A 13716-nucleotide genomic window follows, 5' to 3' on the forward strand; every position below is an offset into this window, starting at 1 on the left:
CATGAAACAGATTGCATTAACTTGTATTTAGCAAACCCTGACCATCAGAGCTGGGGCCGATATGGTTTGCAAAGAGTGATACTGATTCGGACCCAGTGTTCTCTTTTGTTCTTGTGTTCTTTCTATCTCATTGAATTCAGATCAATAATGAATTATCCTTAGCCTATCAATGACCAGTAAATAGTAAACAGTAAATAGTAGAGACCAGTATATTTCTTAAACGTTTGCAACTTGGTGCACTCTGCTCCTTTGCTAAACGCAGCACTCATAAATCTGTTGGGACAGAGGTGGAAGTACCATTGGTGCAGCAGGTAGAGTGCATCGGAGGACTAAGGGGTCCACAGCTGCTGCTGTCACCCTCTTTCTGTCACCAACTGGTTTTCCCTATCACACTCTGCCTCCCCGTGCCTCTCCATGTCACCCACTGCCATGTTGCATATTGTGAACTTGGTCTCAAGGTTCGGGCAGTGGCAGTAGGGGTAGCGCATAGCGGGGAGGGGGGTGGGCAGCTAGTGAGGGCCTGGAAGGGACAATTTTCTTAGGTGCCCTGGGCCCTCCAAGGACTTGAACTAGCCCTGCATACACATACATGCAGTCTGACCTCAGCACAATGGGCAGCATCTCCGTTGCTAGGCTGTACTGGCTGCTTCAACTACACACAACAGCATGGACTGCAGTGGTATGCCTTCCCATCTCCAGGAAGTCCTAAACACCAATCAGAGGCTTCTAGGTGCAACCTTGGAGTATATTCCTGTTTTGTGCCATTCAGACTTAAGTTGTGTTATTACCTGGGACAATAGTCCTATAAAACCCTAGTCAATAGTAAAAACCCAGGAATCTTGCTATATCTGCTGGTTCTTTAGTGCAGTCATTTGTATAGATTTGTGTATGTACTGTATATGGCATTCGTTCATCCTGTATGGAATAAATAGTGTGTTTTTTATGTGTTTGTGCCTTTGCAGTTTGCAGCCAAGTTGAGTCTCGCCACTTAGTTCCCGGGGACATTGTTGTTATATCCGGCAAAAACTTTTTTTTGTCATGTGATGCCATTCTGATTAATGGGACTTGTGTTGTGAATGAAGGCATGTTAACAGGTGAGAAAATCTTTCAGATGGTAAAACTATATACAGTACAATGGCCTTGATTCACGATCACCGGAACAATGCAAAATCAAACCTGTTCTGATGTTTGGGGGTCTGCGCATGTGCAAGTGCGTATTTGCCCATAGGCAAACCTCGGCAACTAATGGCTTTGGCGAGCTACAAACTCGCTGGGCCATTCGTTGTGGGGATGCGGGCCGGGGGTGGTGGACAGGAACATTGATGACACTGGATCATGGGACCATGTGAATGCAGGTGGACGGATGCCTGCCCAGGGTGGATGGCTGATGTCAATGGACGTCAACATCCACCCATGTCTTCAGCAATTTGTGGAGGAAATAAAGTCAGTTTCTGCCCATCGAATGATTTCTCCTGCTATCGGATGCATGTGAGGGAATCTATTAGCAAACACATCCCCTCCCATGGTACCGAAAGGATTTGGCGGCGTGGGTGTTCGGAGGGGCAGAGTTTCAGCAAACGGTAAGCAGCGATCTTCATGAATGTAGGGGAATACACCCACGGCATTCCAACTGCCGGCATGGTGACTTCATCCCCCTCAGGGTACAAGTATATAAGTGCTACATCTATAGTTATACCCTTTTCATTGTTTTATTCCCCTCAGGTGAATCTATTCCTGTGACAAAAACTCAGCTACCAAATGGAGATGACACAATGCCTTGGAAGCAGTACAGTGGAGAAGATTATAAGCGCCATGTCCTGTTCTGTGGTACTGAAGTAATACGGACTGAATCCACGGCACAGGGCCCAGCCAAAGCTGTCGTGTTAAGAACCGGTGAGTGCATTTAGGCTATGTCTACAAATCAGCAAATCAACAAAATTGAGCTTAACTGTAGAACTTTATTTTTCTATAATAAATTATTTCACATTAGGGCCTTACTGTATTTTCAGTTGAATTAACTCTAGATATGGTGAATATCTCTTAAATTAATAATTGTACATCTTAAAATGCTAGTGCACTAAAACCAATATCCATTCTCAGTGGTATCTACTGAGGTTTCCTGTTTTCACTCCCATAGGTTTCTATCGGGACTGCTTTTTTGCCGAATCTACCAAGCTCCGTAATGCAATGTATTCTGGAGCTTGACCCTGAGAGCTAACATCATTTCCAGATGGTGTTAGCTGCTGTACCTTATGAGATAGGATACAGATCACAAGAGTTTTAGCATAGTCTCTATATAACTTACCAAGCCAACATGAATTAGGCCCATTGTTTGAAGCCAAATAGTGTGACAGATGTATTAAGCCTGGAGAACAGATAAACTGGAGATAAGGTAAAATCAGGTAAAGCACCAGCCAATTAACTGTGTTTGAAAATGACAGCTGGGAGTTGATTGGCTGCTGCTTTATCTCCTTTTACCTTATCTCCACTTTATCTCAAGTTTATCTCTTCTCCAGGCTTAATACATCTGCCCCAATGTACAGTATGTATTTCCTGTAAAAAAGGTTGTGTGGCTAGTCTGCAGACCGCACCTGCACAGTAATATGCCCAGCTCCTGCAGGAGAAGTGATTGCATCATACTTTCTTCTTTTGTTGTTTCATCTCTCGGAGAAGCCTGGAGAGAACATATAGATGTGCAGGGATGGACAATGGCACTGAGAGAGGGGGTACTACCTGAGTAAATGTCTTACCAGGGGGAAGCTAATGGGGCCCCCGTTACCTGGCAGAAACTGCAGCAGCTATTTTCAGCGCAGCTGCTGTGTGCTGGGGTGCAGTGTGGCGAAGGAGGTGCTTAAAGTAGTATTTTTGTTCTCTATTTTATACTAAGGGTACATGGCGATTCCTCCCACAATTAGCCCACACCCCCTGAAAAGTACCTTGGCTCAGCCAGGCTCTTGACTGCCCTGATGATGGGGCAGGGGGGTTGACTATTTACATCAAAACTGGGCAAAAATGCAAGTAATCCTGGGGTCCACATCCAAAAGATGCCTTGTCCAGAATAAATCAGGCAGGGCAGGATGTAAAAGAAGACACATCAACTTATTTCACTCCCATACTAGAGATTTCTTTCAATATTGTAATATCTTCCCTTCAATACCTTTAGCAGTGCATCCAGTGGTATATTTCATCTCAATATAAAGTGATAAAGATGGTCTTGGTCATATATGTAGTATGCTTATCAAACACAATAGAACACACATTAGGAGAGAGTTTCCTAAACTGATCCATAGAAGAGAAGACCAGAGAGGAGATGCTGTTGGTCACTTTGGTGGGTTGTGCTGGGCGGTTACTTCATTAGACCCTCACACCAAGACAAAGGCGACAATTCGTGGGTCTGCAAGAGAAGCAGGTGGTGGATAAATGGTGTCAATAGCACTGTTTTGCCCTCCCTCCTCTGCCATTCAGCGTGATTCAGGTGATTTTCTGCCCATCCTGCCCAATTCACTAGTAGGTGGGTGGTATGTGGTAGATACATCTACTCTTTCTTGGGTGAGGGGTCTCGCTAGACACCAAGGAGTCTCCTAAATTTTATGGGAGAGTAGGCAAGTATGGAGTAACTTAGTTCAACAACAGTATTATTTCTAAAGTCTCTATATAACATTACATATGCCATAACAAGTGCATTATAAATAACAATACTTGTAATTTATTTTAATTTGTTTTCACTTGTGATCTAAAATCCCTTCTGCTTTTATCATAGGTTTTAATACAACTAAAGGTGACATGGTGAGATCCATATTGTATCCAAAACCTTTAAACTTCAAGCTTAACAGAGACGTGAAGGGGTTTTATATGTTTTTGACATGTCTTGCCATCATTGGAATCATTTATGCTGTTACCATATATGTACAGAGAAAGGTACTGTGCTTTTTGACATATATATTTATATTATATTCTGTTTTCTAGTATATTGAAAATTTCACTTTACTACAACAATGTATTAGCCTGGCATACAACATATAAGGGTACTTGTGTATTATCACGGCGCCCACTACTCCATTTGCGTAGAGGGCTATTCACGGTAGTGAAATCGCATTCTATTGCATGCCATATTGTATGGCATGCGATGCGATGCGATTTTCCTATCTAATGTATTCACTGCTCTGTGTCAGTGAATCCATTAAAAAGATAGATCGCATGCCATTATTGTATATCATGCGATGCGATGAGATATCGGTTCTGAAGGAACCTAGAATAATGGCATTTAATGGTAAAATTACATATAATGTCATTTATTTTGCCCCCCCCCCCCCCCACTATCCACTTATCCCGAAGCGTGGGAAGCGCAGCGAGCCCCGCAAGAGGCGGCGGTACGCGTCCGACCAATCTTTTCATACCCCCACTATTCACGTCGGTGTGGAGTTGATTTTATATAGTGTGGCGAGCGCAGCGAGCAACCGAGCCCGAAGCGTGGCGAGGGGACGCGTAATACATGTAACATAATACAAGTCCCCTCGCGGGGCTCGTTGCGCTCACCACGCTTTGGGCTCGGTGGCTCACCACACTATATAAAATCAAATCCACGCCGACGTGGATAGTGGAGGTATGAAAAGGTCGGTCGGACGCGTACCGCTGCTCTCGCCAAGCTTCGGGATCACGCCGATACTGGGGGGGGGGGGGCATTAATAAATTACATTATATGTAATTTAATGCTCTAGTACATTAAATGCCATTATAAGCATCAAAATCGCATCACATGCCATACCATAACGGTATGCAATGCGATGCAATGCGATTTTACTATGTTTGCATACGTAGTCAATTCGGGCACCGCGATAATACACAAGTACCCATATATCTATTTTACATGCCTGTGTTATTGTGCATGACTAATTAACCCTAATAACATCATTTGTCTAAGTATATATTATTCACCAACTTAAAAGTCAGTCAGCAGGTTCATGTTGTTTACTTATAAACATACTTGCAGGGGTTTTGTGTTACTCTTTTACTTGATTCCTAGTGCTTTCTTTTCTTTTCTTTCCTTTCTTTTTTTTTTGGGCTCTATTGAAAATGGTCTTTATGTGCCCAAGCCTGTCACTGTGTTATTGGAGCACCTCAAGGCTGTACGGATGTACATTCCTTAGCACAGGAGAGATTGATGCCTTATCATATTGAATGCTCTTTATGGTGTTTATCACCTGTATTCAGTTAACACCCACTCTAGTTTGGAATCAAAATGTTGACCAAGCTCCTTGTTCACACCTGATATACTCTTACCAGCTTTTAGACATATGCCCAAAAAGTTTGAGAAAGAAACCAGGCATTGTGTCCTATGATATAAACAATTAAAATGCAGTTTATTCAACTTAAAAGCTAATTATGCTTTTTAAAAAAGTTTTTGAAAATAATCTACGGTATGCCTTAATGTTGAGTTTGTACTTGGGGACATCTGTAATGAGGGCCCACCATTAGCCGCATCATGATGTAACTTGGGGCCTTATTCTAGTTCACTCTTCCTGACAAAATCCTTCTTAGATGGGCAAAACCATGTGCACTGCAGGGGGGCAGATGTAAAATGTGCAGAGAGAATTAGATTTGGGTGAGTTATTTTTTTTCTGTGCAGGATAAATACTGGCTGCTTTATTTTTACACTGCAATATAGATCTCACTTTAAAGTAAAACCCCACCCAAATCTAATTCTCTCTGCACAAGTAACATCTACCCCACCTGCAGTGCACATGGTTTTGTCCATCTAAGAAGGATTTTGTCAGAAAGAGTGAACTAGAATAAGGCCCTTGGTGTACTGAAGTATTTCAGTGATGAGCATAGGCGAATCTAGAATTATGTTAATGAGTGGTCCTAGATCTAGACATAACAGTAGGGGGACCTTTGCGCGGCGTAGCCGTGTGGCAAAAAGGGGCGTGGCCTCATGGGAATGAGGCGTGACATCACAAAAAGGGGTGTGGTATTACACTTTAGACCATACACAGTAATGCCCATTACACATTTTAGCAAACTCCGTAATACCCATTGCACATAAAGCCACAAGCCGTAATGCCAATTACACATAAGGCCACACACCATAATGCCTATTACACATTGTGCCACACATCATGATGCCCATGACATACTATATAACAAACCGTAATGCCCATTACATATTTGCCAGATAAGTGCTGCTTACCTACGTGCTCATTGCTAGGGGGTTCTTGCTTGATGGCACCATAGTACCCATTACACATGATGCTGCACACCATAGTACCCATTACACATGATGCTGCACACATAATGCCGCTTACACATGATGCTGCACACCTTAATGCCTATTACACATTAAGCCACACATTATGCGTAATGCCCCCACATACCGCCACTTGTAGCGTCCCTTAAGCAATGCCCCCAAAAGTGCCACTTACTGTAAATTTTTATATGAGCCTATGCTGCTGCTGCAGGGAGAGATGGAGAGCAGTGCAGCTGCTTCTATGGGGAGAGGAGCAGAGTGCAGCGCAGAGCACGCGCCCACTCCCCTCCTGGTGTCCCCTCTAGCCGAGTGGACATTTGAAATATTGTGCGCGCTGTTGTTGTGCGTGATCTCGGGGTAGCACGCCGGGTGCCGGAACCACATGATTAAAGGGGGGGTGGGCTGAGGTGAAAGCAGGGAGAAGAATTGGAGCGGAAGCTGCAGGGGTGACAGTCATTGACAGCTGGGCAGAGAGCAGGGGGCTGCCTGGCTGTATTCAGAGCACTGCAGGTCACGGCTGTTTGAAATAATACCCCTTTCACAACAGAAAATGCAGGGATTTACCCGGGAATATGGTCCCAGGATCATGCAGGGACATTCCCAGGCTGACCCCTTATACACCAGCCTAGTCCCTGCATTTTCTGGTGTGAGGGGGAGAGACAACCACTCCCCTCTCCCTAACCCCCTTTAACCAACCAGCTATATCTTCGGAACCAACTGACCCATTTACATGAGACCAGTATCATATTGAAGAACTTTTGAGTTGGCTTCAAATGATTTTAGTCCTGTGAAACTGGGCTGTTTGGTTCCAGAGAAATCTGCCCTCAAAGAACATAAACATGAAATTACATTTAAGAAATGAAAAAAAAAAAAAAAACGGTTTAACCTCAATATTCCTGGAACCAATTAACCCATATGGATCCAGCCAGGTATCAGATTGAAGGCCCAGCGATTTGGGTTCGACTGAGATCAACCTCGAGCTTCAGTGATGCCGAAGGGGGAACTGGCAGCCGTTGAACTGGGTGGGGGTAGGAATTAGCGGGTCCCATGTTATCCTATAGGGAAAATGTTCCAGCTTTGCCTGGCAGTATCTCCGGTTCCCAGGGGGCTAGAGACACGGGGCTGGGTGGTCCTGTGCACCCCCGGACCACCCCCTAGATTCGCCTATGGTGATGAGGAACTGTTAATTCAGATGTTTGCAGCATTGGATAAAAAGAAAGGCTAAATGTAAATATGCTTGCTGGATACCCTGAAACACCTAATGAATGGGTTCTGATAAATGCAACAGGTTATCTCACAAATGCTTAAACTTCAGTTTATCAGTTAAAAAAAGAGGAAAGTATCGGTTATTTTCACACTAGGCATATGAGGCACATGTCTAGAGGTGACACTTGCCTTGGGGTAGCACAGCATGGTCTCATGCAAAAGATTCATGCTAGGCCAGATGAAGCCAGATGATTCATTATATATTTTTTTATCATTAAGATGTATAATTTATTTTGTAATTGATGGGGAGGAGAGGTGGTGTGGTTGGTACCGCAATATGAAAGGGGGGTGACCGATAATGTTGTTTCTAGGGGAGTCCTGACCCCTAAATTCATCCCTGAAAGTAGGAGCAGTGCTATAAAAAGTAAGAAGATGAATAATTTTCTGTATTTCTTTATGCATTTGCAGGGCTGGATTAAGGGGGTCTTAGGGGCCAGTACCCTTGACCCCTCCCTCCCCTTCCCTCTATCTAGGGCCCCTTTGGTCAGCATGTATTAAAAAAAATAAAAAAAATTTTTAGCTAAGGGTTTTGTGCATGGGAGCTTCAACTATCTACCAATGTGAAAATGATTAATGGTGCTGAGCATAGGGAGCCAAGGCACACTGACTGCACAAGTGTGCAGTGTATTACTGGGAGTTGACCCATGAGACTTTGCACAAGAGGTCAAAGGCTGAGAAGCTTGTGCTGAGGTCTGATTGATGGAGCTCATCACAAGCTTCTCAGGCCCATGGAAGACAGCAGCAGCAACGACCTCATCATGGGAGGGTTTTTAATCAGAGACAGCACTGAGCCTGTGAGGTCTCCTACAGAGTAATGTACAGAGGGACAAACACAGGCATATATATATATATATATATATATATATATATATATATATATATATATATATATATTATGTAGTACAAGATCGCACTCCATCCACCATAATGCAACTCCCAGGGTGTCATCCAGAATAGGCAAGCAAATTCGTATGTATAGGCGAAAAAAAGGACGCACTCTCCAGGTTTTTTTTAAATGCAAAATAAAATCAGCTGTGTATTTGATAAGTCATCAAGCATAAAGTAGCATGGTATACTCAACGTTACGTAGCGTTTCAGTCCATCTAGGGACCTTCATCAGGAGTTGAACAACATGGGCATCCAATGATAAGGCACAGCATGGACCACACAGCAGGTTCCTACAGCAAGGATCCACTGCTGGTCATAGTGCTATTTATACCTGACAGGACATGAGAAAGGGCGACAAAATTTGAACAACCAGGGCACTTCCGTGTTCCACGGTGGCCCGCACGTGACGTCACTTCCGGTCACGGAAGACTATTGTGAGAGTATTTCACTGTGTAACAATAAGTAATAGTGGCAAATAGATAGCGCATAGCGCTGGGCACATATTCTATATGACAGCATCTGTTCCATACCGCTGTAGTGGACCTGCGGTGTTTGGAAGAAAAAACGGCAGTACGAAACCGGAAGTGCCCGGCCAGACGCCGGACCCCGGACTTGAAGCTAAACAAATGAGTCCCCGGGAACAGTTCCCTGTGGGGAAAGTTCCGCGGAGTGAACATGGGGGCTGTAAATAGATATGATGTGTGCAACCCATATCTGGTGTCACTGAGAAATTGCAAAAAAAACGTCTGCGCCAATTCTGATACCCTATTGCAGGATAGACAACACTATTTACAACTACACACAATACACATACATAGACATGACAAACACAAATCACTATATATAAACAGCAAAACATATGACTGTAAATGCTGCATAAAAAATGCAGTCATAATGCAAGCAGGAAAAATACATTAAAAACAAGTATTGGTCAGCGAGCTATAAATGACAGGACCGGCAAAAAAAGAATATGACAAGACTGTCCAAGATTGCCCAAGTATGGACAATAGGACAACTGGTTAGGTGCCATGTGTATTCTTGTCAAACACATACCAAAAAATTGCAAAAGAAAGTTTAAATTGTATGTTTGACAAATCCACAAAAAAAAGGGATTTTCCATGAATTCATGTTAAAGGCAGTCCTGGTCACACTGGGCAGAGGTTGTAGGGCACACTCACAGTGAAGGCTGTTGTATGGAGCCCTGTACGGAGCGCGGACCATCCTCAGTTACCGCAAAAATATGTTTAAAGGATTATGTCAATTGAGGCCAAACGGTACCACCGTATTTAGTTGGTGGATCCATTTGGCCTCACGCTTTTTAAGTATCAAGCTTCTGTCGCCACCACGGGGCAGAGGGGGGATCCAATCGATAATGCGGCATTTAATAGAGGCCACTTGATGTTTGTGTAGCAAACAATGTTGAGCCACTGGCTTGTCGGAGCTACCCTTGGCTAGTGCTTTGTTAATGGCACTCCTATGGTTCGCCATTCTTTCGCGAAAGGTGCAGGTGGTCAGTCCAACATACGTCAAGCCACAGGGGCAATGTAGTAAATAAATAATGTGATCCATTAAACAATGGAGTTTAAATTTTATTTTTATTGGAAGCCCGCTGTGTGGATGTGGAAAGCTTGTGCCTGGTAACATTGAGTTGCAGGTTGTGCACCCTGCCCATTTGAAGCACCCCGGTTTGCGAGTGTGGAGCCAGGTGGTATCACCAGTGTGGGGTTGAGCCGAATGTTTCAATAACTGATTGAGGTTTCTACCCCTTCTGTATGCTACTATAGGTTTCGTTGGTAACACTTTGTGTAGCACAGGGTCGGTGGCGACTACAGGCCAGTGTTGGCGAATCGCATTGGCTATGGTAGTGGATTTTTCGTCAAATTGAGTGACATAAATATTTGATGGATTGTTCTTGATCGTAGGTGTCATAACTTTGTGCCTGGCTTTGGCCAAACAGTCATCCAAAAGTTTTCTTTTGTAGCCACGATCGAGGAACCTGTCCCTCATCTCAAGGATTTGGGTCTCCGTTCTCTCCGGACTGGAGTTATTACGGAGGACCCGAATAAATTGCGAAATAGGTAGACTGTCCTTGAGTCCCGGTGGGTGGTTACTTGTAGCGTACAACAGTGAGTTACAGTCCGTGCTTTTCCTGAAGAGGGTGCTGCCCAATTTGTTGTCAGTCTTGAAAATCGTGACGTCTAAGAAGTTGATCGAATCAGATTCGATCTGTCCCATGAATCTGACAGAAGTCGGTAGGTCATTAAGCTCGCTGACCATCTCGTCAAATTCCATGGCTGTTCCACTCCACAAAACAAAAATGTCGTCTATAAAACGCTTATAATAGACTATATGTTTGCCATATGTGGGAAGGATATGTTGCTGCTCATAGTTATGCATAAATGCATTTGCATATGAAGGTGCTACGTTGGAGCCCATCGCGGTCCCCGTCCGCTGTATGTAATAACGGTTCTGGAACATGAAGTGATTGTGAGTCAGGATTAACTCAAGTAACTCAACAATAAATTCAACGGGGGGATCGCGATGGGCTCCAACGTGAAGAAGTTCCCGCACCGCCCTACACCCATCTCCGTGGGGTATGATGGTATACAGGGAGCACACATCAAGTGTGGCCAGTTTGATGTCAGGGTTGATGTCTGGGATGAGTCCAAGCTTGGACAAGAAGTCACCAGTATCTCTGATGTAACTGGGAATGAGTGGCATCAGCTTTTGTAAAAAGCTATCGATGAACACTGCCAAAGGTTGCAACAAGGACCCCCGCCCCGAAATGATGGGGCGTCCGGGGGAGTGTTCGAGGGTCTTGTGCACCTTAGGTAAGGTTTATATAGTGGGACAAATGGGGTATCCACCGCTAGGTGGAATATGTGCCCAGCGCTATGCGCTATCTATTTGCCATTATTACTTATTGTTACACAGTGAAATACTCTCACATTAGTCTTCCGTGACCGGAAGTGACGTCACGTGCGGGCCACCGTGGAACGCGGAAGTGCCCTGGTTGCTCAAATTTTGGCGCCCTTTCTCATGTCCTGTCAGGTATAAATAGCACTATGACCAGCAGTGGCTCCTTCAGGGGCTGGCAACTTTCAGCCTGGGGGGCAACACAAGCAAGTGGCCCACCACCATCACCATCGTTTCCCCACCCTACCCTCTTCCCTCTTTCTAGTATGCAGCAATTATTAAACAATAATTCCCCCCACACACACCCGAAACAGGGACAGCGCGTGCCGAAGGCGCGTTGCAAAATTTTACACTGTAATGCCCATTGCACATAATGCCACACATTGTAATGCCCATTCCACATAAAGCCAACACCATAATGCCCATTAAACATAATGCCACACACACCGTAATGCCAATTAAACAATGCCCATTACACATAATTCCATCACCACAATGCCCATTACACATAATGCCACACACCGTAATGCCCATTAAACAATGCCCATTACACAAAATGCCAACACCGCAATGCCCATTACACATATTGCCACACACCGTAATGCCCATATAACACATAATGCCACACATCGTAATGTCCAATAAACATATATTTGCCTGCTTTAACCCCCGTTGTTCATTACCGGTGTGTGTATATATATATATATATATATATATATATATATATATATATATAGATATAGATATAGAAGGTGGGGGGACGGCGGCACTCACAGGACAACAAATGAAGAAATAAATTCCACACTGGGACTCAGTCAAGTGGTTCAACATTTCAGTCTAATTTACTTTTTTCAAGAACAGAGGCATACAAAGTACTGGTGTAACAGAGCCTGCAAGGACATAGTGCAAGGATAAAAAAACACTTACCAGCTGGGCTCCAAGGCAGCCCACCGGGATAGCTTTGCGCTGTACAATGACGTCACCAGATCAGCTGTGTGATCGGCGGTAGCGGCTATAAGTTGAAAACAACGCCCATTAGGGGGAGCGTCTGGGCTAATAGACCTTAGACGTGCCGCTCCTAGAAGTGTGTCTATTGGTTGCGTCGTTGCCATCACGACTTGGTTGCCAAGGATGCCGGTCTGGCAAGATCTATCAAAAGATAGTGATAAAGAAGTGAACATGATATACAATACAAAGATATAAAGACAGTGTTCAAAGAACACTGATATACAAATACAACATTTAACAATAATACAAAACAAGGTTTGATAACAACATGATCCTCTGTGGGACTGGCGTAATTTCCAATGCACAGAACTAGTCGTGTCAGCAGTAATGGTGTGTCGACCATATTGAGCATCTCAAAAAGAAAATAAGTGTAGCACAAGGTAACAAGCTATGATGCATTCACATTATGAAAGCAGACAAGATAAGTATACAAAAATGTCGGCAACATTAAACTGCAGTACAAGTGTCAACATCACCCAAGTCGACCAAAAAAGGAAGGAATGTCCAACAACTTGAAAGGGCCCACATATTTAGACAGTGTTTAGACAGTGTTATTTAATCCTTGCAATATGTATATATGCAGGCTCTGTTACATCAGTACTTGCACCCGCGCTCCTGCAGGCGGCCTCCACAGGTAAACTGTACCTGCCCCCCCTCTCAGCAGCCCTGGGTAATGCTCGTTGCCTAGGGGTTACTTTTAAACAGCGCGCCAGCGCTACCCGAAGCCGCACTTCCGGGTACCGCTGGCTGCGCTGTCATCCTCTAACAGCAGGTACAGCAGTACCTCTAGTGTCTGATTCCTCCATGGCGGCGGCCATTTTTGGAGAGGCCGTCGCCATACAAGGAGGCCTGTGTGCAGTAGCCGGACCAGGAGACGGCTGCGGCAACAAGGCAATGCACGCAGCCGGCCCAGGCACTACATACCGGCCCGGGGGGCATATGGCACTCTGCCCCCCGGCCCAGCCCGCCCCTGGGCTCCTTGCTGTAGGAACCTGCTGTGTGGTCCATGCTGTGCCTTATCATTGGATGCCCATGTTGTTCAACTCCTGATGAAGGTCCCTAGATGGACTGAAACTCTACGTAACGTTGAGTATACCATGCTACTTTATGCTTGATGACTTATCAAATACACAGCTGATTTTATTTTGCATTTAAAAAAAACCTGGAGAGTGCGTCCTTTTTTTCGTCTATATATATATATATATATATATATATATATATATATATATATATATATATACTGTATATATTTTGATCCCCCTTTCTGCAATTACCTATTGACATATTGAAGTTTATACTGCCTTTACTCTGTGTTTTGACAGTGTAATATTCTCCCGTGCAGTTTGGGGCCAGTAATGACAAGTGGGAGGGGGCCCCTCTGTCTAAAGTGACCT

At 44.3% G+C, this 13716-nt stretch overlaps 1 protein-coding gene across 1 annotated transcript in view; it reads left to right on the forward strand.

Annotated features, from left to right (window-relative positions):
* LOC146062976 (putative cation-transporting ATPase 13A4) overlaps positions 1–13716 on the forward strand; it is a 121008-nt gene that overhangs the window by 74383 nt on the left and 32909 nt on the right. Inside the window, 3 exon segments of the mRNA XM_083174986.1 lie at positions 963–1094; positions 1723–1893; positions 3761–3918. Coding sequence (XP_083031112.1) covers positions 963–1094; positions 1723–1893; positions 3761–3918 — 461 coding nt within the window.

The sequence above is a fragment of the Crinia signifera genome, chromosome 3, assembly GCF_055691185.1.
Source record: "Crinia signifera chromosome 3, ASM5569118v1, whole genome shotgun sequence".
Classification (NCBI taxonomy): domain Eukaryota; kingdom Metazoa; phylum Chordata; class Amphibia; order Anura; family Myobatrachidae; genus Crinia; species Crinia signifera.